Source organism: Miniopterus schreibersii (assembly GCF_964146895.1).
Source record: "Miniopterus schreibersii genome assembly, chromosome: 10".
Classification (NCBI taxonomy): Eukaryota; Metazoa; Chordata; class Mammalia; order Chiroptera; family Miniopteridae; genus Miniopterus; species Miniopterus schreibersii.
Window position 1 is genome coordinate 35,257,272 of NC_138110.1, and position 27,185 is coordinate 35,284,456.

The following is a 27,185-nucleotide window of genomic DNA, read 5'->3' on the forward strand; positions in this document are numbered from 1 at the left end:
ACCGTCGCAGCTCGGTGGCCTCCGATTGGCCAGGCGGCGGGCGGGGAGGCCCGGCGGAGGAGGGAGGCGGGGGCGAGGGCGGGCGGCCGCGGCTGGGGGGGATCGGCGCGGGGAGCGCGCGGCGCAGCCGGGGAGCGCGTGCTGCGAGAGCCGGGAGAGCGGCGGCGGCGGCGGCAGGGGCTCCCTGGTCCCGTTCGCGGAGGCCGAGCGGAGTGCGCGGGCGGCGGCGGCACGGGGTGGGGCGGCGCGCGGTGAGCGGCGCGGGGCGAGGACTGGCCGGCGGGTGCAGGCGGCAGGTTCGGCCGCGGCGCAGCTTCGCGGGATCGAGCCGGGCGGCAGTGGCAACACCAGCCCCCGGCTTCACCTCCGCGCGGGGAACGAACAGTCTCCAACTCGCCGGGGGCCGGAAAGGGGAGCCGGGAAGCGGCTCTTGCCCCCACGCAGCGGAGGCGCGGGGCGGCGGGACTGCTGCCCTTTGTGGGCGCAGCGCGCAAGACGCGGATCGCCCTCCCTGCGGCGCTCTCCCCGGCGTCTTTGTCGTAGCGAGCGGCCCTGGAGAGGGAACCCGGAGGGGGGGAAAAAACACTCGAGCCTGAAACCTCGCGTTGCGGAGCTTCTGCTCCACTTCCACCTCCGCATCCTACAACGGCCGAGGTGCCCGCCGCTGCTGCCTGCATCCCTCCCGGCTTCCACTGCGCCTTGGGCCACAGCAGAACCGTCTGCGCTGCCACCGCAGCCGCCTACTCACACACACACGCACTCACACACACACACGCCCTCGCTCGCGCTCCCGCCTTCTCCTCCGCCCCCTCCCCAGCCCCTTGATCTCTTGGTCTGTTTTATTACTCCTGGTGCGAGTCCCGCGGACTCCGCGGCCCGCTATTTGTCATCTGCTCGCTCTCCATTGGCGGGGAGAGGAGAGCAGCGGAGAAGGGGGTGGGGTGGGGAGGAGAAGGGAAGGGGGTGGAAACTGCCTGGAGCCGTCTCTCCGCGCCGCTGTTGGTGCTGCCGCTGCCGCCGCCGCCTCCGGCTCCTTGCTCTGCCCCTCTCCGCCTCCATGTGCCGGATAGTGGGAGCGCCGCGGACCCTGCTGCCGCTGCTGGTGGCCCTGCTTCAGGTACGCGACGGTCCTGCGGGCGGGCCGCCGGTGGGGTGGGGCGGGCGGCACCGGGTCCCTTTGTTCCCCGCGCCGCTGCGGGGCCGGGCTGCGCACCCGGGAAGGGAGGTGCAGCACCGCGCGGCCGGGAGCTGCGCAGACCGGAGGCTCAGGCGGGGTGCAGGGTCAGGGCTGCTGGGGCCAGCTGGTCTCTCGCGCCTCTCCTGGCGGGTCCCGAAGAGGCGATCGCGGGCCCCCCTCTGGTTCTCCTTCGGGGTTGGGCGAGCTCGTGGGGGTCTGTCCCTAGGCAGCACAAGGGCGAGGTAAGATAACACTCCGTTTTTGCAGTTTTCTTGCCCCTCTAATTCCACTTTGTCCCGTTTTTTTGTTTGTTTATTTCTGCAGGGATGGGTCTCGAGTTTGCAGTAGCAATGCTCACTCTGGTGTCTTAGTTACCGGACTTGCCTCCACCCCACCGCACCCTGGCACCCGCGCCTTCGAGTGCCCGAGGGCTCCACTGTCCTATTGTCTTTACCCCAGCCCAGAGTTGCCTCCTATTCTTGTTCTCTTTCCCTCACAGTTTGCTGTGTTGGTCCCACCCGGGGGGGAAAAAAAAGCCTCGCCCTTTTGCCTGTGGGAGTCTACGCGGGTCAGCGCCTCCGAACCTAGCCCCTGGCCCGCACACCCCTTATCCCGCCTAGAGGGGAGAAGTTCCGTTACTCGGCTATTATCCCTCCGTCCGTCACGCTGCCTCATCCCTGCGTGCGCCCTGGGGGCGCTTTCGCCAGGAGCCTCGCACTTTTCACGCTTTCGGAAAAGTGCCAGCTAGCCTTTCTTGGAATCGGTACTAGGGGGGTTCTCCGCGGCAGGAAGCACCTGCTCTGGATTCCCAGCCCGGCCGATCGCCCAACTTTACCGCGGCGTCCTCCCGGAGGATGTCCCGAGGCCGCTCCCGGCTAGCCAGGCAGGTCCCGGGCGGAGACACCGCGCGCCTCCGCCGCGACCCCCGTGTTTGGTGGGGACCGGGCGGGGGTCCTGAGTCTGTCCCCGCATGCGGTGGGGTCCCGGATCGGCTGTAGGGGAGGGGCGTGTCGGCCTCACTGCGGGCTAGTGTCTCCGGGGAAATCCGCCGGAGGGCCTCTTGAGCACCGTCCGGCTGCTGGGGGTGGCCAGCCGGTGGCTGCTCCAAAAAGTGCAGGCAGGCGCGGCTCGGAAGTGTTGCTGCGCCGGGGGTGGCCAGCGCAGGGACAGATGGTGTGGATCACCTTCCCCCCCTTGGTTTTTACGCGTCAAGGCCTGGCACGCTCCGGCCTGGGGAAAGGGGGTTGCGGGCACCAGCGGCAGGACGGGGCCGACACCCGCGGTCTCTCGCGCTTTCTGCCTCCGCCCCTCGAGGGGTGTGGGCCGCGGAGAGGAGCCCTGTCCATGGTGCGCGTGCCGCGGCGCTCCGGGCCCTGCAGGGCCCCGGCGTTCCCTTCCCTCCAGTCTTTCTCTCCCACTTTCCGGCTCTTTTCCTCCCACTGTCTCTGGCCGCCTGGGTCCGGTCTTTCTTTTCTCCTCGGGTTTCTGCTTTTGTTCCTTGGTGTCCTGCTGGTCTTTCTCTTTCCCCTTCCCCCACTGGCCAGTCCGCCCCCCCAGCCTCTCTCTGGACTCTGGGGTTTCAGAACTGTTAGACTAGACATTTTTGGCCTCTGCCGTTTTGGGGAGTGGATGGAATTTCTTTTAACTTGGGGGAGGAGACCTGCCAATCACTTGCTAACAAAAGTACCTCCTGTTATAAAACCACCCTTTATTCTTGGAGCATACACTCTTCATTCTTTCACCTCCTGTCACTTCATTTATTGTTGTTTTTTTTTCTCTTTTAAAATGGGGGTTTATTAAAGAGGTTAGGTTGAAGGGGAAAGAGGGGAAAAGTGCTACTTCAAGTGTTTGAAGTTAAGGGGAAGGCAAGATAAACTTATGAATCCTGGGCACATCAGATATTTGCTCTCTCTTTAAACAGAGGAGATGTCATAGATTAAAAATAAATTCTTATTTCTAGAAGTATTATTTTTGAACATAATATATCCTCAGAGTGTGAGTCCAGCAGTAGATGGTATATGTTCACTAACTTTTTGATCTGAAAGTAAGTTTTAATTGAATACAGTACAGTGAAGTTAGGACTGGAGGAGGCATTTGATGGTCCTTAATACCATGAGACTTAGCCTGTTACCACTGGAGCAATTTCATTTCCTCTTTTAGTCATTTACCTTGAAGTCAGGTGTGAATTTTGGAGGTCATTTACCTTTTTCCATGAGTTTTTTTTTTTAAATGCCACTTATAAATGCCAAATATTATGCTTATCTTTTCCATTGTAAGATCTTTTCAGTTTCTTCTGGGCGATGCTATATTGACCTTTATAAACCTGCAGGAAAGGGGAAATTATAACTTTGTCATCAAGTTGTTTGGCGGTCCTATAATTCATGGGTGCAATTCAAGCAATAACATTGAATGATTTGCAAGGTCATTAGGAGTGGAAGCAGAACAGTTTATGCAACATGAGTTTTAGGGTTATGTGCACCATGTGGATTGTACAACTGAGATTAGAAATGACTTTGTGCTAATGGTCTGCTTTATACACCAGAATAACAAAGATCTATCTGCAAGGTGAAAATGGCCCCTCTGCAGTCATCTGCTATTAAAAGTCTAGTTTTTTTTCCCAGGCCAGACTAAGGAGCCAAGAGTTTTAGAAAAGTGAATGAGTAGGTCATTAGTGTAGATACAGAACAACCTTATTTTTTCAGAGCAGCTAAATAAGAATAATTGAATATTCAAAAGAACTTTATGTCTTTAATGGTTAACTGAAGTGTACCTTGTACTTTGAACACTGTTTTACTTTGAGAGAGTCTTTATTAATTTTGTTATTCTATTTCCCAGATTTACATATTAAAATTTTCTCTGTTCTTTCTTATTGTAACTTAAGGTACTAGTAATGTCCTTTACATTTAAAAAAAGTAGAATGTGAACATTAAACTTTACTTGCCAAAGGATATCATAAAGGTATGACAAGCTTTCCTTCCAAAGTGACTTTCAAATTCATGAGTAGATTTATCATCGGGGAAAAAAATCAATTTTACTTTTACTACCTACCAAGTAATTAATAGATTAGAAATCTGTTTTGTTTTTCTAGTTCACATTTTAGTTGCATATGTTGTTCTAATTTAAATAACTTGTATGTGTTACGATGCATCAAGGGCATCACCTTAATGCTCATAGATATTCTGGATTCATAATCTATCACGTAGGTCTGGCATTCAAGCCTGGATGAGGGCATATGAAAAGAGATGCATTAACCGTGTGTGATTTTCATCTACTTAGGTACAGACTTTGAAGAGATCAATATTCAACACATGAAATGTGTATAAAAAGAAGCCTTTTTTTTTTTTTTTTTTTTTTTTAGGATGTGGAAAATGTAGAATGCAGTAATCATTTTAAGTATAAAATATGTATGTCTTCATGTTTATTTGATTTTCACGTGTCTTTGTTACAAGTTCTTGTGAAAGTAAGGAGAATTAACATAGTTGGCGTTCACAGTTTATTCTACTTATTGGACATAGTCATGCATATCTTTGCCCTTTTCTTATCTTGTGGCATGTGGTCATTGCTAATAGACGGTGCATTGCAAACACACTAGGTATGATTTGAAAAATAATAATTTGTGTATCTTAAAATATTTTTATAAGCGTATTTTAAAAACATGGCATATAGTTATATATATAATTGTTTAGGCCTCAATTGCAAATTCAGATTTTATTTACAGAGTATACTTTTTGGCTTCCATTCCTTTATTAAAGTCTGCTTTGACCTTCTTAGAAATGTTTGGACTGAGACTTTAAGAAGAAATTCTTTTTAGATAGTTCATACTTTTTTGCATGTAGAGACTAAAGTCTTCTTAGAACAGATTACTTTGGTGACAGTGTAATGCACCAAACTGTCCTTAATATCCTTTTTCATTAAAAATCTTCAATTCTTAAATCTGTTGTGCCTCATTAAGCTTTAGGGTTATTAATAGAGAGATGTCAAGATTAAAGCAACAGTTAATCTTGCTTTAAAATGCCTTTAAAAAAATTCTAAGTAACTCGTATCCACATCCTGTTTTCCAAGGGATAGTATTAAGGTAGAAGAGTGATTTAAAAAAAAAAAAAAATCAGAGAGTTGTTATTTAAGAAATGTAGTGTCTGTGTGTAAACTCTCCTTTTGTCCAAGTTAACATTTTTCAAATTTGTTCTGTTGGCTCAAATACAAAAAGTAGCCAAGTTTAAGCACTGCACAGACTTTTGAATTTTATCAACCATTTAAAAAATGTAATAGGTTTGGATTTGTAATTCGAGTATTTCATATCTGCCATTAGTATACCTTCCAGAACCTAAATATTTTCATGTTGAGTTAAGAATTGTAATTGAAACATAATTTGTACCAACAAATCATTATGCCTCATATTTCTGGTTTTTCCTACTAAAACTTATTTTTGTCTTAATTTTTCAGCAAATTATGTCAGTTAATATGAGTAGATACTAGTCTTTGTGTGTTTAACTGTAGATAAATTTTAATTAAACAACCCTATTCATGTCTGGCAGATAAATGTTTTATTAAGAGCTATATCTTCTGCATATATAAAGTGATGGGTTTAAAGTAGGTGGAAGAAGGTGAATTTAGGAGCTAAGTGGGAATTTGGAAAGATTTGGATATAAAGATTACAATTTATGTTGTAATACGATTTTTAAAAGAAAATTTAGGTTACATGTAAGTACTACTCAGTTTTTATTTCTTGTTACTGTTTTCAATACTCAGTGCACTTTCTTGTCTGAGCTTCCAGCGGTACTTACTGCACCCAGCCCATTTTCTTGAGTTGCACATACATGCATACAACATACACCTTGAGGACTGCTATCTACACATGTGTCTCTTCCAACATTTATCTCAGTTTGTCATGAAGTGTCAGTTGATAGTTAATTGATAATTAATTTGTGTGTGTCATCCAAAGTGGTTTGGGCACCAAGAGTATAATAACTTTGTTCTGTGCAAATAATCTGCCCTTACATAGGGTCAAGGGCAAGAGCTAGTAGTGTCGAGGGCAAGAGCTAGTGTCACGGGCAGGAAGCCTGGGGTTCTAATCTAGTCCAGATGTGGTTTACTCTAAACTCTCATGACATCTTTTTCCTTAGTAGTAAAATCTTGGACCTGGTTGGATTAGTTGATCTCTAAGAGACTTTTCAGTTCTGTGACTCTTGCAGCTGCTTAAAAACATCCCCAAAATGCTTCCTTTTCAAAGACTTTGGAATGATTTTAATTTTTAACATGAAGTGCAAAGATTTTCATGTACTCACAGAGGTAGAATGTGATTTTAGGGTTATTAACAATAGTTTATTATATACGATAGGTTAGAAATCCTCTGTATTTTTTATATGCTTGTCTTTTCAACATACTTTTTTTCATTGGTTGTACTGCTTTTACCACTAAAGACAAACTTTTTGTTGAGAGGGGACAGTTAGGATTAAAGGAAGGGAAATGTAATATTAAGAATAAAAATTCTTCATTTTGTTATTTTTGTATTTTAATGTTTCTTTGAGTTGATAGCTTTCAGGAGGATCACCGAATTCAGTGATATGGGTCAGAATTAACAATATAGCCCTTTGACCTAGCAAGTCCTCTGCTAGCTATTTTTCTACAGATTTGTCTATATTCATGATGTACACCTATTGTGTACAGATATATAAGGATATGCACTGAAGCATTTATAAATAATTACAAAAAATTGGATTAGTTGATCTCTCAAAACCCATCACTAGGAACTGATTTAATAAATTATGGTAACATGCAGTTAGATTTTAGGACTCTTCCTGTGTGGAATAAAACATTTTAGTTCTAGTTCCAGGTCAAGAAAATGATTGTTAAACCACCCAATGTTTTTGGCATAGTCATGGACCTAGAGAAGCTACAAGGAACAACAGTCAAAATAACCAGTGGGATTTCAGGGCTTTGAATGAAGAGAAACTGCACGAAGACCACAGATAGCAGCTATAACTGAACTGACAAACAGAAAATGAAGCAGAGCAGAAATGAGATGGAGATGACCTAAACTAACCCTAGAACATTTTCAGGTTGGGTTGAGAACAGCCTATAGCAAGCTGAGCTATAAGTAGGTCCAAAGGAAGATTGGTTAAATTAATGGATAGTTAAATAATAGATAAGTTTCCATGTTGTATCATGGAATGACCACACTGTGCTGAGTTATCTGTTCCTGAGAGATTATACTAGTTGGTTAAACCATTGTGATACTTCTTACATTCTCTTGGGCTGATTGAATATTTAAATTTTTATCTGTTCTGATAGTGAGAGTGTAGTCTAAAGTCTTAGTATCTAGAACTTGAGATACAGAAGAACATTAGTATAGTATGTTCTGGTCTACTGCTGCCTAGATGAAAAGCTATCTAACTTTTTAAGTTGTTTTTTTCCCAGGAAGCATTGGGGGGATTAGTAGCGTAATGCTTTTAAAACAGCTTGAGCTACTTAAGTGGAGGTGCTATTATAAATACAGTACAGCATTCGTAATAGAGTAACTTGGAGAGGTGCTTGATCCATGATCAGTCCTTAGTTTTTCTTTTACACAGTATACCTACCTATAACAAAAATAAATAAATACTGGAGTATTAGTTTACTTATGTAGTTCTGTATATTGTAATTTTAACATTTGTTTTTAATGTTAATTTAAAAAATTTACTTGATCATAGTGTACTTGTATACAACTATATACTGTAGTTTTAATACTGGTTTCTGTGTTAATTTTTAAGTTGTTTCACTATCATAATTTAAAACATTTAAACTGAGATTCCCTGTCCTCAGTTCTGATATACTATTTAATGTTTTAGTGAATTAAGGAAGTAGTAATAAAAGTAGTTAACTAAAGGGGCATGATTTAGAATCTTTAGTATTCCACAAATTATTGGAACTAGAAATGTGAAATCACTTATTTTCTTCATTATTAAAATAAATTTTGAAGGTTGTTTTTTTTTTTTTTTTGACACATACGCAGTTCTAAGACATTTCACAATTGATTTTATTATTAGTAATTGTCATTAGTTCGTAACTCCAAAGTGCACATATGCCAGGGCAAACCATGGAAACTTTAGATATTTGCTGCTACATCTTCGAATCTTTTTTTTTTTTTTTTTAAACAAAAACAATGTCTGGTAGTATTAAACCTTAAGATGAAATATTTTTAATTTCAAGGAGGGAAACTAATATGGTATCTCAGTCAATTATTTCTGTAACTCTGGGAAATAGCTGGTTTTATATCCATTTTAGAAGTGATGAAACTGGAGTTCAGACCTTTTGAATATTAGGAGAGTCCGTAGGAAAAGCCTGTTTATCATGGTAGAGGTGAACCTTACAGCACAGCATATGGTTTGCTTCCTCTCCCAGGCTTGGACCCTATTAATATACTCAGGGAATGAACATCGCATAACTGAAATTACTCTCTACTGAACTGATAAAATTTTTTAAAGTAGTTAACTTTTGAGTTACATTCTCTACTTAATCTTGACCTTAACCTTTAAAAGACGGCATTTAAAAGACAGCATCGTACAAACTCCATATATTTTCCAGGATCAACTGTACAAATAATGGTTTCTTTCCTTTTGCCTGTAAAAAAGAACGTATATGCTTAGGTTTCTGAGTAAACATTTTTATTTATTTTGGAATCTGAAGCCAAAATTTAATGGTTGCTTAGGATTTTCACTTATTTTTTAAATATGTTCTCTTAGAGAAAGAAGAAGAAAATCTTAGGGAAATAACTCATAGTCAATTTTATAATGTTCTTTAAATTATCTTGATCATCAAATAATAGACTGATAAGTACTCAAAGAGTACTTTTTTTGTGTGAATCCTGGAACTTAAGGTACTTCCCAAGAACCTATAGAAACTCTCAAGGCTGTGCATGTTTTTCAAAAACCAGTTTTTTCCATGTTCTTTTGTATGAAAAGAAATTCAAAAGATTCTATCACTATGCTTTGAAATGTTTTAATGTTTAATGGCACCTTTTCCATTAATAGTTTGAACCCCTTTTCTCCCACAAAAGAAATTATATTTGGCATCTTTTAAAATTTATGTCCATACCTCAAAAGGACCTACTACATACAGGTTCCTGTGAATGTTTTGTGGAGTGACTCAGTACAGATTCTGATTTATTTGTTTGCTGTTGAGAAAACCTAGAACTATTTTGTTTGTAACTTGACCAGTTGTTGGTGGGTGGAAACACTTGGCCAGGCTATAATCTCCAGCAATATGTCTGTAGTTGATTGGGGAGCTATTCAGTGAATTCTGAAATAAATGACTAAAAACATTAATTTTATTAAGTTTAGAAGAGGTCTAATCCACTCCTTCTTGCTTAACATAAATCTTTAAGAAACTGGAGACTGTAACCACTTTAATTTTTTTTCTTTTGTTTTAATTGGTTAACACAATGATTCAGAGTTTGAAGTTCATTCTTTATGGCTTTCTGGTACAGTAAATAATGAAAAATGTGCTTTGTGCAGCCAAAATATTAGCCTTTTGTAGCTCCTTTGGCACCCACCCCCAACAGAACCTATCTGGTGCCAACATCTCCAAAATTGGGTTCTAATGTCCTGCTTCCTGTGTTATAGTTTAGGGAATTCAAAATTTAAATTTTATACACATGTCACTCACACACAGTTGATAGAGGTTTCAGTTGCATGCAGGAAAGTGCACATAGAGTGGATAGCCTGCTGAATGCTCCCAAATTGAACATACTATTGAATTAGCAGCCAATCAGTCACAGCATTACTAGCACTCAGGAGTTACCCTTTTCCAATTTTAATCATTCCCCAATGGTAATTATTTACTTGATTTCTAATAGCATAGATCCCTTGCTTATTTTTGGTATATACTTCATGAAGTCATACACTACACTCTATTCCCTTTTGTGTCTGGCAACTTCCACTCAATTTGTAAAATCGTTCATACAATGGTGTCATATTTTTTATTAGTCACAAAATTAGGAGAGACTCATTGACACTATAGAAATATCTGGGAAGTTAAGGAAGCTGACAATTTTTTTTTTAAAAAGAACAAAAAAAGAATAGACCGATTGTTTCATTGTAGCCGAAGGTCACTTGTATGTTTATGATGTAGAGCCACGAAATACCTTTTATGGGTTTTCCTACTCAGGTAGTTCTGGTAATTTGGGAATACTGCTCCAGTCAAAAGCCAAACATATTTGGAATTCAATAAATTATAGCCTCTCTTTATGAGAAGGAGGTTGGAGGCAAAGAACTAAATGTCTTTTTGACTTGAGGTCTTCAAGCAGAAGGTTTGATTTTTAATAGATTTTAATCTAAGTGATGCTTCTTAATATCTTCTCTGAGCTTAATAGTGACCCACTTCTTAATGAAGCCTTACCCAGATTTATTTTTAATTTAAAAAAGGTTAAATTGAGGGGTTATAATTCCATAAACTGCCAGTTTGCCTGGCTGTTCAGTGCATCTTTGGGTACATTTGACCTTCTTTTGTGTTTGTGTAGATTTTTTAAAGACCTGAGAGGTTGCCACGCATACTTGTCCCAAGATCTTTCTTTCTAGAGGCCTTTTCTCTCCATTTATAATGGTTGCTGAGTAGATCTAGATTCTAGGTGGAGGATTCTTTGCATAATGACAAAGACTAAGGAATCAAATTCCAGAAGTAATGGCCCACCAAGGATTTGTTTGCTGCAAGGCAGCTCTAATTTATTTATGTTCTTACACATGTGGACTTTGTTTTACATTATTTAAAAAGGTTGTACACATTGTGTGGCCTTAGCTTATTGATATATAATTTGTATTTACTTGTGTTTCATCCTTACATGTAGTTTTTCTATCATAAAAGTAATTTATATACAGTGTTTGGGTTTTCAGCATGAAATTTTATTTACAGTTCTGTCTTTTCTGTTTGACAGATTATTAAGAACATTTGGGGAGAATATCATAACCATTGATTTAATTTACAAATTACCTTAATTACAAGGTAATTAAGTACCTTGTAAATAAACCTGAGCTAGTCCATGATTTGGGTTATGGTCTTACCTTTATTTGAGGTAGTCTCAATGGAGCTATGTTTAAAAGGGGGATAGTGGTATATTTAAATGTGGTTAAAAATGGATTACCTGCAGATCACTTACAGCATTTTATGGCCTAAAATAAAAACATTTTGGAAAACAATGGGGTTACTTTTTTAGTATTTTGCATAAATAATGGATATTGTCAAGATTCTGAATCTTTATTTTCCTGAACGTTGGTTCTTCATAATTACGATAAACATATATGTGTGTGTATATATATACATGTGTGTATATATATATGTAAAATGTGTTTCTGGAATACTGTTCTTTGATAGGTGAGCCAAGATGTAAACTGAAACCATTTACCTCCAAACACAATCTTCTCAAACCTCATGCTATATCACATTGTATTTATCACATTATATATTTCACATTTAGATATTTTACTTTCTGAAATTTATTTTTGTATGTGGTATGGTATGATGTAATGGGTCTGCTTTATCTCCCTCCCTCCCAGATTTTATATACATAACACATATGCACAATAATACATGGGGGACTATCATTTCTCAAATAAAATTTCTATTTTTCTGAACTAAAATGCTTCTTTTATTAAGTATAACATTTCCGTAGATTTTTAGATTTTTTTCTCTCTCCAGTGTTACTGATTCAGCTGCTTAGAGAGGCAGTATAGCACAATAGTTAAGAATGGGGACTTGGAGGTAGGTGACCTGTATTTGTGTCCTGGTCTGATGGTTGTTGTGGAATTTGGACAAAATATTTGACGTTTCTGTCCCTCAGTGTGCCCATTTGTAAAGTGGGGGTAATAAATAGTATCAATCATAAAGTTGTTATGAAGAGTGAATGAGTTAATATGTATGTGTATATGTATACACACACAAACATATATGAATCACATAGAAAAGTGCTTTCATATAAATAAGCAAGAGTTAAGATCTTTAAAGATTTTGGAGCGTAGTCATTACCATTGTTTTACAAATTGATTGTACAAATACAATCAAGGATAATTTAGTTATTTAAATAAGTTTGAGCACTTGATATGAGCAAGGCTTTGCTCAGTGTCATGGCCGGATGACTGGTAGCTGCATATGAACTACCACCAATGTTCCTTAGACCACATTTGGAAGCCACAATTCAAGGGCACATGTTTTAACATTTTCCCTTAAAGTCTGACATTTAATTTGGGAATTACGGGTAATCAAACAGGAGCTATTCTGGTATCTTTTAGGTCTGTGTCTTTTCTATGATTTAATTTTAATGTCCTGGTCTGGAAGCAAGCGTGCGCACGTGTGTGTGTGTGTGTGTGTGTGTGTGTGTATGTGTGTGTGCGTGTTGTGTTTTGATACTGTCCAGGGACCACAGTAAGTTAGCTTGTTTCTGAATACTTTAAAAAAAAATAATTTTATTGATTTTAGACGGGGGAGCAGAGAGAGAGAAAAACATCAGTGATGAGAGAGTCATTGATCGGCTGCCTCCTGCATGCCCCTGTTGGGGATCGAGCTGGAAACCTGGGCATGTGCCCTCCAGGAATGGAACCTTGATCTCCGAGATTATAGGTCGGTGCTCAACCGCTGAGCCACACCGGCCGGGCTCTGAATACTTTTAATATGATGATGAGGACTCAAAAGAGGAGAGACTTGAGGGCAATGCTATCATATTGCTTGTTCCCAGCACAGAATATGCAAAAACAGTGAAGTTAGATTCATTGTTCTTGTAGGTACTAATGACTTAATGACAGATAGATGCAGTAAATGTTGCTTTTAACTTAGTTTCATCCTATTCTAATCATAGCACATCTTTTTTGAGTAATATATGTGCCAGGCATTGTTTTAAGTACTTTGCATGGATTAACTAATTTAATTTGCAAAAATATACATATATATATATATATATATTCATTTTACATATGAGGACACCAAAGCACAGATAGGTTAAACTAAGTTGCCCAAAGCAGCCTGATGTCAGAGTTTGTTTTCCTAGGTGTGACATTTATTTATTTATTTATTTATTTATTTATTTATTTATTTAAATGCAGGTAAAAAAAGAGGCAGGATTGCCCTCCAGTTCTGTCGTGCATATGTATAATGTTCAGCCTTTAAAAAAACTCTTTTTTTAAAAAATTTATCTTTATTGTGGAAAATATACAAAACTTTTTCTATTGTAAAATATTATACATATAGAGGAGTATATAAAGCATATGTTTTTACAGTTTAAGCCATAATTAAAATATACAAAATATGTCAGTATAAATACCAGCCTGGTTTAGAAATAGAATAGTTCCAGTGCCTTAGAAGTCTCCAGAGTACTGTTCCCATTCCCCTCCTTTTCCTAGAGGTGATCACTATTTTTGTTTTTCTAATAATTATTCTGTTTTTTTAATAGTTTTACCATCTAGATATATATTCCTTTTATATATATGTATATACAGTATATCATGCATATTTGTATAAATGTACAATGCATATGTGTGTATATAATGTATTTTTTTATTTGTTTCTGGTCACCGTTATGTCTATAAGATTCATTCAGTTGAATTGTACAGCTATAATGTGTTCATTTTCACTGCTCTAGGGCATCGCATGCTCTGACTATGGTACAACTTACTTATTGAATTTGTTGTTGATGGGCTTGTGTGTGTGGTCAGAATTTTGCTTCTGTGAACATTTCTGTATATGCCACCTGGGCATAAGTGCCAGGAATACTTTAGGACTGCATTTCCCAAACTTTAACTTGCATAAGACTCACCTGAAGCCTTGCTAAACAGATTCCTGGCCCCACCCCCACCCCCAAGCTTCTGATTCAGTAAATCTGTGGTGGATCCCAAGAATTTGTACGTGTAGCATGCTCCTAGGTGATGGAATGCTGGTCTGTTCTGAATTACACACCAAGGAGTAGAACTGTAGAATTGCTGGGTTGCAAGCTATGTGCATGGTCATTTTTACTAGGTAATAATGCGAGCAGGTTTTCCAAACTGTACATATTTTTGTTTTTGCATAATTTTAGTATACATGTTATAGTCAAACTTTAACATTTTTAACAGTCTGGTGGACTGCACTTTGCTATCTCTCTGTTTAGTTTCAATTTGCATTCTCCTGGTTACTGATGAGGTGGAGATTGTTTTTGGGTGTGTTTTGGCCCTTTCTTTTTCCTTGTGCTCTCTGTATGAACCCTAGCCTATCTGATGACGTTTGTAACTTCTCTGTGTCTTGGCCTGGCTGCTGGTTCTCAGTCCCTTTTTGTAACATTTTTCAGTCATGTCTTTTATGGTGTGTTTCCAAGGACTGTGAGACTTTTGGAAAATGACTCGTTTGATTAAATCTGATGTTTGCCCAGTGCTTACTACTTGTGAGGCCAAGCACTTTACATGCATTGTCTCACGTAATCCTCACATCAGCCCCTGAGATAGGTGTTTTATTATCATCTGGTGTAAACCAATCACCCAAAGGCACACCACCAGGAGGTGGCGAACTGTGTGGGAAGCAGTGGTAACAAGATAAGTCTGTCTATACAAGATTTTGAAGGATTGCAGTCTGGAGGAGGACTTGGACTTTAGAATGAGGATTTAAAGGACCTCAGTTTCAGGGAGCAAACTTTGGCCTCATGAGTGGGAAAATTTAATAGACTAAGCCAAAAGTAGGATAGGCTACCATGGAAGGAAGCAGTTTCTGTCATTGGCCACACTGCTCCTGGGTGGTGATTTTAGGAGAAGTGACTGATGAGTAGTTGATGGTTCTGTGCATTTTTTCCTGATCTCAACTTGGCCCAGAACTGTAGTCAGCCAGTAATCCAGAGATACATGTGACTTTCTGTTCCCAGCCCATCGACTCCCCGAGCAACTGAAGAATCTTGGTTGTTGCTCTCAGACCTTTAGTGTCCAGCCATCCTAGTGGCCTTGCGGCCCTGCTGGCAGTATAAGAATTCATTTCGCCTGGCTTCTTTTTGATCTTGTAGCTTCAGCCTTTAAGTACTCAATAATATTGAGTCCTTGTAAGGTAATTTTGGTGTCTTTGAAGGGATCTGATAAATAGTGCTTCTTATCCATCTAAGTTCTGAACAAATAAGACAAAAGAGTAAGCAGGTAGAGATCTCAAATACAATCTTTATTACTATTAAAGACAAGATTGGAGAATGTTACTTAAATGTATCAGGCCTTGGAATTAATTCCCCCCACCTAGCAATGCTGGATGAGGGCCGGCCTCCCACCTGGAGGTCCTGCCACTGCCAGTTCTCCTACAGCATAATGATATTTGCACTGCGTGGGCAGGCTGGCCCCCAACAGAAAAGAGGTGATCGAGGGACTAGACTCTGTAGGCCCAGGTATTTCATCCTAACTTCGGGGAGAGGTCGACAGAGGTCAGGAGTGGTATTGCTAGTGTAGCACCCTCTGCCTGGAAGGAGGGAAAATAAGGCTTCCACTGGACCTTCCCCAGATTTTAGATTAAACATTGAGTTTAACCGTCAAGAGTGTGTGCTCCTCCACAAGCACGGTGATCACCCTCAGGCGGGGAGATGGTCTTCTGTCAGGACAGTCTCGCTCTCAACCTCATGAAGTCTTAGAAGATCTACAGCTTTACTTTGTACAGACTGCTCAAACCTTATGGGGCATGCAAGATGAACACAGCAGTAGCCACACAACCTACAGCGTTAGAACACAAACCAATCCCAATCTGGGAAGAGTTATCCCAGGCAAAAGTATGACCCCAGAGCCTGTAATGTCCCAAAGACCGAAGTAGAGAACCAGTAATATCTGAGGGAGGGACTCACAGTGGGCAGAAAAGCCTTCCCTGGTTTAACCCTTCCCGAAAGCTAATCAGGCTAAGCCTCTTGTGCTAATCCATGACCTTTGAACTAAACACAATGTTCAAAGGGAAAATGATAACTTAAAGATATTGAATATGCTGGATGAGAAAGACAAGCACGTCAAAATAGATAGGGATTGCCACCATCGGACATTTCTGAACCTTGCACCTAAGTGGCAGTATCTCAAATGCCAGCTTTCTGAGAGAAAACCCAGAATGCTAGGGTGGCCCCCTCTTCCCCAGGTACGTGCAGAGGGCTAAGTTTAACCTCCCATTGACAGCCTCTCCCTGTTGAGTTTCGGTTTGTACCCAGCACATCCAAAGCTCCTACTTTACCGTTCCCTGTGAGTCCCTTGAGACTGACAGCCTGGTGGTGTCAACATGTGGGCTCTGGTGGGTGGGTGACTGGGGGACACTGTCATGGGAGCAGGTATTTTCAGTCTCTCGCCACATTGGCCCTTTCCATGCCACTTGCTCTGGGGACGCTTTGGCTAAAAAAGGCCATCAGCAAGGGAAGGTTTGTCCTTCATTTGTTAAGACTAGTCCAGACCACTTGGTGGAGGCCCACCCTTGAGCCTGTGGTCAAGCTCTGAGAATTCAACATGTGCCCCCTTCTCTTCTCTGAATACAGAGCAGAATTTGAGGCAGCCAGTCCGGTGCTGCTTTCATAGGCCTGTCATTAATGGTTTAAAGTGAGAACCCTGATAGGGGTCTTGAACTCACTGTCATTTAAAAATAGCAAATCCTCGGTTTTCCAACGTCTCGGTTGGTGAACATTTCGGGTTACGAATGCCATAACCCGGAAGGAAATGCTTCGGTTTCCGAACCCGCCTCGGAAGTCCAGCATGCCCCGCGGCTTCCACCGAGGGCAAGGTCCTGAGGCCCAGCTGTGGGCTGTGGATTCCTCGGTTTCCCAGCGTTTCGGAACTCCAGCGGCCTTCCGGAGCGGATCACATTAGAAAACCGAAGGACCACTGTATTCTGCTCACCGGTCTCCAGGCAGTAAGTGTTAAAATCATCCTCTTTTCCTGCGCCTCAGCTGTCTCTGCTTATTTGGGTCTGGGGCCCACCTCCAGAAGTGCTGGCTGCCTCGGACCTTTGCCAAGGCCAACCTGCAACAGCCCTCATCAAACTTTTGGCTAAGGTCACTGTGCATCCTGCCTCTTTCCTGAGATCCGTGGCCTATAGCCTTTCCTGGGGTCCATTGTCTTTGCTCTAGGCCCTGCCTCTGTAAACAGCCACTTTCCTCGAGAATAGCTACCATAAGTTGCGGTCACACCTAGAGAGCAAAATACCCTGTGGCTTAGGAATGAAAGCCTCTTGATGCTAAAAGCCACCTGCCAACTATAAAAACCAGCGACATTGAACATTCAAGACTGCAAACCGCCAAGTTACAGAACATTTAGGACTTAAGTAAAGGACCCTTTCTCCCCTGCCCAAAGCGCCAGTGCCTCCTTGAGTATTTTCTTCCTCATCGATGGACTCCTTTTTTATTTCTCATGGTCCCTAGAGAGTATACCAAAATGCTAACGTCTCTGAAGGGACCCAGTAAATAGCACCTCTCCTTCCTGCGCCAAGTTCTGAACCGAGTGAAATATAAGCCAGAAGAGTCAACAGTTAGAAAAGGAAAATATGCTCAAGGTTTGGATAAAGGCTGGGCTGGAGGGCCTGACTTTTATCTGTGGGCATGTCTACAGCTAATACGGAACCCCAGAATCCCACGGACATGCTCACTCCGTTGCAGACAGTGATGGACCACCCTCTCAAATGCTACAGGGGATCTGCGAACTCCCAGCATGGAGAATGAGATCACCACGCTTGTTTTCCAAGGGCCTGTGACTCGACTCCCAGGTGGGAGGAGTAGGGGACAGGGCTGGGCACCAGCTGCCCAGATTTTTCTTTGAAAGTCAGCCTTGAGATAAGTTCAGTCTGTGTCTCTTCTTTCTGGGGCTGCAATTCACAACTTTTTGGTGTAAGGACCTTTTTACACTCTTAAAAATTATTGAGTACCCCTATGAGCTTTTATAATGTGGGTAATATTTATCAGTGTTTAGCATGTTAGACATTAAGCTGAGAAAATTATATAATATTTATTTAATTCACTTAAAAATATTAAACCAATTATATATGTAACACAAATACCAGTGTTTATGAACAATAACTGTATTTTCCAAAACAGGAAAATGAAATTAGTGGGAAGAGTAGCATTGTGCTTTTATATTTTTGCAAATCTCCTTAATGTCTGGCTTAATAGAAGACAGTTGGCTCCCCAGATCTGCTGCTGTATTTACTGTGTTAAGGTATCGCACATCATATAGCCTCTGGAAAATGCCACTTTACACTTGTGAGAGAATGAGAGTGAAAAGGCAAGTAATATTATATTATGAAAATAGTTTTGCCTTTCAGATTCTCTTGAAGGATCAGACCGCACTTTGAGAACTGCCATTCAGGGTATGACTGATTGATTGATAGAGTGGAAAGAGGTAGGAATGTTGGAGTTAGCAGAGTTCCTTGCACTTGGAAGGAGCTTCAGAAGGGGAGAAGCATTCCCCCTCTACAGGTTGCACCGTGGAACTGTCCAAATGCCTGGCTTAAATCATGGGTGGGGGAAAAATGCGAGTTTTCACCCCTGAGTTGAAACTGGAACTGACAATATTAGCTCTCACCTCTGAGTTAGCATGCAGGGCCTGTGCGTCTGCTTCTTTGTTGCTTAACCTATTAGAACTCCACCGGACAGGGTGCTGCTTCCGGAACAAGCTCAGGAATGGCTTTGAACTGTGATGTTATTGACAGTGCTCTCTTTTCACTGTAGCACATTTCTGGAGGCTGTACTGTGAATGTTGTTTTATCACAAGAACAATAGTATAATTGGGTTGAGTTTATTTTATCAAGCTCTCAAAATTAGATGAATCATCACCGTGGCCAGCTATTTGAATTAAATCAGAGTTATGGGGACTATAAAGGTCTGTAACCATTTTTAAAAAGCGAAACCATGCTCTAGGTTTTATGAAACAGACCTAATTGTACATAAATACAAGGCAGTCTGGATGAGAGCAAATTAATGCAGCCTGTCACAGACTGTAATTGTTCCCTCATCAATATCACCTACTGAAAATTAATATACTCCATGTCTACTTTAGTTTGGGGATGGGGGCTTTAAAAACAAGATGTTCATGAAAGTTTAACTTGATGTATTTTTCTCTCAATTTTTTTCCATAGTGAACAGAAACATTGAAATTATTTCATTGACATATTTATTATATATCATATGTGAAAAGTATGTTTTAGAAAAAAATTCACAGTGGCAGTGGGTAAATTTGTCACTGGTCTTAATTTACATAAGACAGTTTCTAGCCTTTAGCCTGTTAGATATATGTTGGTGTATTTGGATGCTTCTAGATCGTTTTTATTGGTGACTGGGCAGTGGTGAAGGGTGGTCCCCAAAGACATTCAGTGCTGGTTTAAATATCATCCCTAAGTTGACTAGCTACAGCTACATGACCTAGGGCCATTGCATTTCCCTTTTCTTCCTTGCTGCAAAATAGCACTAATATTAATACCTCATTGGGCTGCTGTGAGGTTTGTTCAGATATAAAGCATGGAAAGCATTGTACCACACAGTTCCTGGCACATGGAAAGCACTCAGCAAATATTAGCAATCACTGATATTCAGGTATTTAGTTAAATGAATTCCCAAGTTGGTTATAAATACAGTCTGATGTTAAGTACTGTAAAATTTTATATTTTGAATGTTGCAATCTCTGGTGAGTGTAATGAGTTGATCGGACAAAATCAGTCTAAACCAGGATTGTCCATCTCTACTGGAATCGCCTTAGACACTTTCTGGAACTAATAGTGCAGTTTAATCACGTATCTGCCTGAGCCACTATCTCATGGTAGTGTTATACTTTTACAAGCCAAGTCAGTCTGTAGGTGTGGAGGTGCTCTTCATGACATCAAGCATCCAGGACACTTATAGGTAAACTGTCTGTGCTCTGGGACTTCACTCTAGGAGGTCTTGGTGTGTAGGAAGCTGAGGGTGTAGGGGATTGAATGGATCTCTGTGGATTCCATGTGATGTTTGTTTGTATGTGGTCCTAAGCATTGATAGGTTCAAATCCTGGAAGGTGATGCTCTAAACCGCATTTTGTATGTGTAACTCAGATTTTTGTCTATCAAGCTCTGTTATATTGTGGTGCTGTCTTCTAACTCAGAGTTCATTTCAGCAGAGTTGTCAGGTTCCTGGGCCAGTATTGATGCTATTATTTGACAATTCTCTTTGTCATTATTTGGTTAAAAGAAAAAAAAATAACTGTACTGATACTAGAAATAGTCAAGGGCCCACACGAATAATACAACTGAAGTGAAGATGGAAATCTCTAGGTGGGTTACAGGGGACAGACAGTGTGTGCCTTCATCAGGTATTCTTTGCACTTAAGCTGGTCTAGGTTGTATCATGAAGGCAAGAAAGCATTAAAGTACCTGTTTGAAATGCTGTGCTGTCCCTCTAGAACAGTATGTGACAAGAAATAAATAAATAAATAAATAATAATAAATAAATATCCAGGGTTAAACTTCTGCACATTTTAAGCATGTTTCCAAGGATATGAAATTCAAAGTGTCATCAATGGCATGACTGACACAGAGAATAATCTTTAAAGAGGGCGGCAGTAGCTCTTGAATAATCTCCTTAACATAGCCTCCAACATCATGGATAGAATCCTGTGAAATGTAGAGGATCTGGCAAATGTAACTGAATGGTTATAAATTGGATTAAAAAACAAAAATATTAGTCATGCAGAACTGGTCTTGAACAGTTTTATTATTTTATTACCATGTACCCCACTAACCGCTTTAAACATGTCTTCATTAATTGTTTATATACGCTTATATCTTTTGGAAGATGTAACCACATAGTAAAAGTATTACCATAGTTGTCCCCACTTCCTCTACCACCACTACCCACTCCTACCCCACAAATCTCATATGATGAAGGGAATTCCACTTGTTTTCCTTTGTACATGTTTGTGAATGAATTTTTATTGGTTTCTTTTCAGTATTTCCCCTTCACAAAATTCTTTTTAAAAAATTTATCAGGCCTGGTTGCTGTGGCTCAGGAGTTGAGTATTGACCCATGAACCAGGAGGTCGCAGTTCAATTCCCGGTTGTGGGCTTGATTTCCAGTAGGGGGAGGGCAGGAGGCAGCCCATCAATGATTCTCTCTTATCATTGATGTTTCTCTATCTCTCTCCCTCTCCCTTCCTCTCTCTGAAGCCAATAAAAATATTTTTAAAATATTTATCAGGTACTCATTTAGCAAAGAGATAAAAAGTCTCCACAACAAAAACAACAATATTGTAATAATAGCTAACCATTGCATTGTGGTGAATCAGGTGTTATTTTTAAGCCTTTCATATGCTTCACAGCAAGTCCTATAAGGCTGATACTCTATTAATTATTATTATTATTATTGAAGAAGAAGCTGAGGCACTGATAAGCTATAAGTTACATAGCTTATCAAGGTCACACAGGTAGTGGGGATTGTAGACAGGATTTAAACCTAATCAGGTTTGCTCCAGAGCCACTACAACACATTAGTACCTTTATATCCATAAAGAATGAGGGGAATAAACATAAGAAGATTTTCAGCTTTGTTGACTGTATTTGGTAACGTACTTCACAGTACTCTAATTTTTACTATATTCTGACCACAGAATACCTGGAAGGAAAAAAGGAAGAAATCAATACTTGGGGGAAAAACACCCAATTGATTAAATTAAAGAGTTTATGGTAACCAGCAGAGCCTAGGTTTTAGTTAGGCAATCTTCAGAGCCAGAAAGAAAAGATTATATTAGGTTTGGGCTGCTTTCAGATGTGCAATTTTTAGCCAATAGTCATAAATGATACTGATCAGGAAGAAGACAGAGAGATGCAGAGATTGAAGAGACCATTGAGGCTTCAATGGAATATTTAAGAGCTTGGATTTAGGAGTGACTTGGGGGAAATTGGAAAGCAGAGCCAGTGATCAAGGATGATTGTAAAAAAAGGATCATGATAATGGAAACCTAAAAAAGTAGTGGACTCGGGGCTCTAAAGCTCACAGTATTGAGACTATGGAAAAATTTTAATGAGAACCAAAAGCGATGTTGCTTTGAGTTCAGAACTGGAACAGATAGACTAATACTAACAGTCAAGCAGAACTCCTCAACTCCTATTACACTTCCGTCCTTCTTAGACAAGAAGGTCGATCTTAAGCCCGGGAAGAGTAGAGCAAATACTTGTAAGAGGAAATTGAAACTCAAGATAGGTGAGCTGATTGTGTGAGAGCGCGGAGCGGCACTAAATGAGTTCAGATCCTCTGGCCAGCATGAATTTCTTCCTGATGGGCCGAGAGCACTTGCTGGCTGCTTGTAATCTTTGCAGAATTGTGGAGAAGAGGAGAATTACTAAAGGACTGGGGATGAGATATGTTCCAATTAAAAACAAACAAAAAAATCAAAGAGGAGTGGTTTTCAAATAAAAAAATACCCCCATGCTGATGTGGGGCAAAATTCTCCTACTAGTAATTATGGAAGGATGGCTTGTGGTTTCAACTTTCAGGTGTACACAGTAACTAGGAGACAGCATGAACTCGTTGAGAGCAGAAAGAATAATTGCTTTGTTACTCCTTTTTGTTGTTGCTAAGTTATTAGGCCTGAAGACTAGGATGAAAGATAGATATGCCAAATTCAGAATTCAGAAAGCTTTCGGAGATGGAGATACAGGGTGGATGTGTGGCCACTTGATAAATATACTGATTTATTCGCATGCCTTGAGATTCTATTTTAGTGAACCTTGAGTTGGAATCTAGGAATCTGTATTTTAGACAAATATCCTAGATTTCTTGCTATACTGAGCAAGTTTGGAAGCTAAATGGGCTGTAGGACAGATGTACTACGAGTTAGATTCATGTTACAAAGAAATTAATACTACTATTGCTCATGGCTAATACATTGAATAAGCATGAGCCAGACACTATTCTAAGTGCTTTACACATGTGCTCTCATTTACTCCCCATACCTGCCCTATAGATAGTTGCTATCCTTATATATTTTGTGCAGATGGGGAAACTGTGACTTCTCTTGTGGTCTCACGGATAGTAAGTGATTGGGTGGGAGGCAAACTCATGTGGTCTCACATGTTGAAATTCTGTACTTCCACAGCTGTCCTTCCAGATCCTGGCTTTTGGTTCCAGAGTCCCTGTGGAGGGTGATGTCTGGGTATGTGTCATGCCCTGTCTTTAGTATCTTAGTAGCATCTTTATGAAGACATTGGGGTGCCTCATTAGACTTTCTTGATACAGAAAGTCAGGAGGAATGACTAAATCTAGATGGAATTATTAGTTTATTGAGATCAAACCTTGCAGGTTTGATGTAAATGTAAATTGTTCCCTGGGGCCCCAAATCAGCAGCAAAGATACTGGAAGCTATGACTTAGCAGTTGCCTGGAATAAAAGATCAGGGTTGTTTGGGTTGACTATAAGCTCAAGCTCAACCTAAATCAACAGGGCCTTTGTCCGTGCTGCACCTCTCGCCTGAAATGAATGCCCTTTTCTACTTCCTCTCCTTTCTCCTGGCAAATTTTTCATCATCTTTAAGGACAGAGCCCAAATGCCACTTCAGCTATGGAGTCTTTGGTTTCTGCAGGCAAATTTACCATCCCATTCTTTCTGCTTCTTTAGCATTTTGTTCCTGATGTAATAATTTTGCGATTATCTTTCTTATTTTGTGCCACCCATGTCCACAGTCACTCAGCTGGAAACGTGGGAGGGCATCATTTCCTCCCTCCCTCCTTCGGCTGTGAGTCCCTGTCCTCACTGAGCCCTATCATTTTTAACTGTCTGCATGTTGATACAATCTGCCCCTTTTTCATTCCTGTAGCCCCTGCCTGATTCAAGTGTCTGTGTCCTAACTTGTCTTCCAGCTGTCACTTGTCCCCCCTCAACCCCCCCCCCACGTTTCCCACCGAGCATCAGAGAATTCTCTATCAAACACAGTCTGCCTCTGCTTAAAATCTGTGCCTGCCCCCACCCCAAGCCAACAGGGTAACCCCGGGCCCCCAACCATCTATGATCTAAACGGGTCTAACTCTCCAGCCTCAACTTTTGACTTTCTGCCTTGCTGCTTGGACTCCAGTGACACTGAACTCATTGTAATTCCCCAGGCGGTATGCTGTTTCTCGCTGCCTTGTTCTAGCTCAGTCAGTGGCTGCCTGGGACGGCTTCTCGCCACCCCCCGCTGCCTGGCTATGCCTGGGCTTTGCTTGCGAGGCCCCCAGACCCCTGTCCTGGGCTCTCCTATGCCCTCTGCATATCTTTACTTCCCAGTCAACACTTTCCGTTGCAATCAGTAACTTCTTTATTTTGCTCCCACATTAAGCCTTGAACTTCTTAAGGGCAGGGCTGGTGTCTTCTGTTTCCAGTGGCAAATGGACACTCAGTAAATGTTTCTTGAAAGAACTGTAATTATTTGTTGTACTTGGAAAGACTGTAGGGTTAGAATCTTGCCTCCTCCTCCGGGATGTGAGGGCTTGGGTATTTATCACGAAGTGAGAACCTCTTTGCTCCCTTGTAAAACGGGGATAATTTCCCTGCTCAGGGGGCGATTGTGAGAACTAAGGGAGATAGCAGTATTTTATAAAACTTAACACACTCTTTCAGGGATCTGAACACTATAGCTCTGGTGCTTGTTTTTGTATGGCCAAGTGTTTTTCACATTTTTAAATGCTCTTAAAAATAATTGAGAGAAGAACAATGTGTTTTGACACTCAGAATTAGATGAAATTTAGATTTGGGTGTCCAAAAATAGAGTTTTATTAGAATGAACAGCGCCATGTTCATTTATTTCCAATTGTCTATGACTGCTTTTGACTACATCAGCAGAGTTGAATAGTTTCAACAGAAATCCGATGGCCTGCAAAACCTCAAATATTTACTGTTTGGCCCTTTTACAGAAAACATTTGCTGACCCCTGTGTTATTCAGATATCAAGAAAGTGCATGTGATTCACAACCTCAGGCTTACACGGCAGGGAGCTTGTTGAGGGGATGGTTCTCTCTCATTCTAATTTTCAGGGTCTTGTCTTAGGCCTGGCAGAGTTGTCAGTTAATGTTGGGGGAAGCCTCATGTGCTAGGTTTGGCTTTCTGAAAGGAGGGTGTTCTAATAAGAGTCTAGGGGGCTATTTGAAGAGGGAGTGAGCTTCCCACCACTGGAGGTGTCAAAGCGTAGGAGGACACCCCTTTTTCATGACCCTATTGACATTTGGGTCTTGATAATTCTCTCTGGTGGGCCATCTTGTGCAGTGTGTGATGGTTGGGAGCTTTCCTGACCTCTAGCCACTAGAAGCCAATAGCACCCCTCCCTCCCAGTCTTCAGCAACCAAAAATGTGTCCAAACATTGCCAGGTATCCCCTGAGGGGCATCTCCACATTGGGCTGAGAACCACTGTTGGAAAACATTCAAGCATTAGCTGTAGGTTAGACTAGAGAGATCTCAGTGTCCAAAAAGCTGCTGGCACCAGAGACTTTACAAATGGACTCAGTCTCCTTGGGCGGATCATGTCACTGGCTCTGTGGTCTCCCACAGCCTCAGGCCTAGTGCCTGCCGGGAGCATTAAGTGAGGTTCGATGCACCAGCACAATGCTAGGCACAAAGGGAGCCTGCAGTGTCTCCAGTTTTGAGATTGTATTCATTTCGGTCTTCTTTTTTTTCTTTTTTGAACATGTTAATTTTGTTATGTTTGGATTGAATGTTAAGAGGGAAAATTAATACTTAATAGGGAGAAGTATATGTTTTAATAATTTTATAGAGCCACTTTTTAAGGAAATCTATTTTAGATTAAGAACAGCATGTTATTCCTGTGGATCCATTTCGTTGTGGGGAAGAAGAATTTAGGAAAGGTTCCGCTGTTCAGAACAAATACAGAAATCTCATAAAGTGTAACACGAGACTCCCGTGGGTGTTTCTTGCTGGCGGAGGGCACGTGTTAGAGATGTGCTTTACACACGTGGTTTCAGGAATTCTCACAGCCACTGTATGCAGATAGGTGCCCATTCCTGGGGGAGGACAGTGAGCAGAGAGCTCGAGTAAAGAGTAGCATTAAATTTAAGGACAGAAGTTCCCTTTTCTGAAATAAGGGGGAGACAGATACTCAGAAGTGAACATTTACAGTATTGCTGATGGACTCGATGTGGCCTTGAAATCCTGTCCCTGTGGGTTTGGATGAGGAACTGCTTGTTCCCCTCCCTTAGGGCAGCTCCACTGGAAAACAAGATAGTAGCAGTGCATTTAAAGATCACTGTGTACTGTGACGATGTTAACTAGACCTCCTATGGTGATTATTTCCCAATATACACAAATATCAAATCATTAAATTGTACACCTGAAACTAATATAATGTTATATGGCAGTGATATCTCAACTTTTAAAAAGTGATGTATATAGCTCAATTTAATAAATTATTTTAAAATATGAGGAAAAAAGAGCCATGGCTGGTGGTATGGCTCCTTTGGCTGAGCGTGGTCCCATACACCGAAAGGTCGTGGGTTCGATTCACTGTCAGGGCACATACCCAGGTTGCAGGTTTGATCCCCGGTCTGCGTGCGTAAGGAAGGCAACTGATCGGTATTTCTCTCTCTCACATTGATGTTTCTTTCTCTCTCCCTATCCCTTCCTCTCTCTCTAAAATCAATAAAAACATATCCGCAGGTGAGGATTACAAAAGAAAAAAAAAAAGTAAAAATGAGGAAAGATTACAGTTTTCCTCTAGTCTTTGGACTTCATTGATCGCTGGGTGCTGATCTAACCCAAATGCCCAAGTTGGACTGTGACTCCTGCTTACTCTGTGTTTTCCATTGTTTGCCTTTGGCCTGTTGCCCCTGCCAAGCTTTGTTCCCATCTGCCCCCCTGGGTTGGAACCCTGCCACTGCTTCCCTCTGTAAAAGCCTGGACTGGAGGTGAAGAGGCAGACCCCTACCCATTAATGGACACAGAGTTACAACACATTGGTCCATTTTATAAGGAGAACTGGTGAGCTCCCTTTATCTGTTTCCATTTGCTAAGAGCAAAAGCTTTCACTGTCTGTGTGCTTGCTCTGTGCCAGGCCCAGGATAAGTGTCTAGATATTTAGGGCTGCTAAGTAT

At 41.5% G+C, this 27,185-nt stretch overlaps 1 protein-coding gene across 1 annotated transcript in view; it reads left to right on the forward strand.

The window, feature by feature from the left end:
* Positions 1–238: 238 nt before the first annotated feature.
* The window catches only part of CDH2 (cadherin 2), a 208,630-nt gene continuing 181,683 nt past the window's right edge, over positions 239–27,185 (forward strand). Inside the window, exon 1 of the mRNA XM_081150215.1 lies at positions 239–1,117. Within this exon, the coding sequence (XP_081006341.1) occupies positions 1,058–1,117 (60 nt within the window). The 5' untranslated portion in view covers positions 239–1,057. The remainder of the gene's footprint in view (positions 1,118–27,185) is intronic.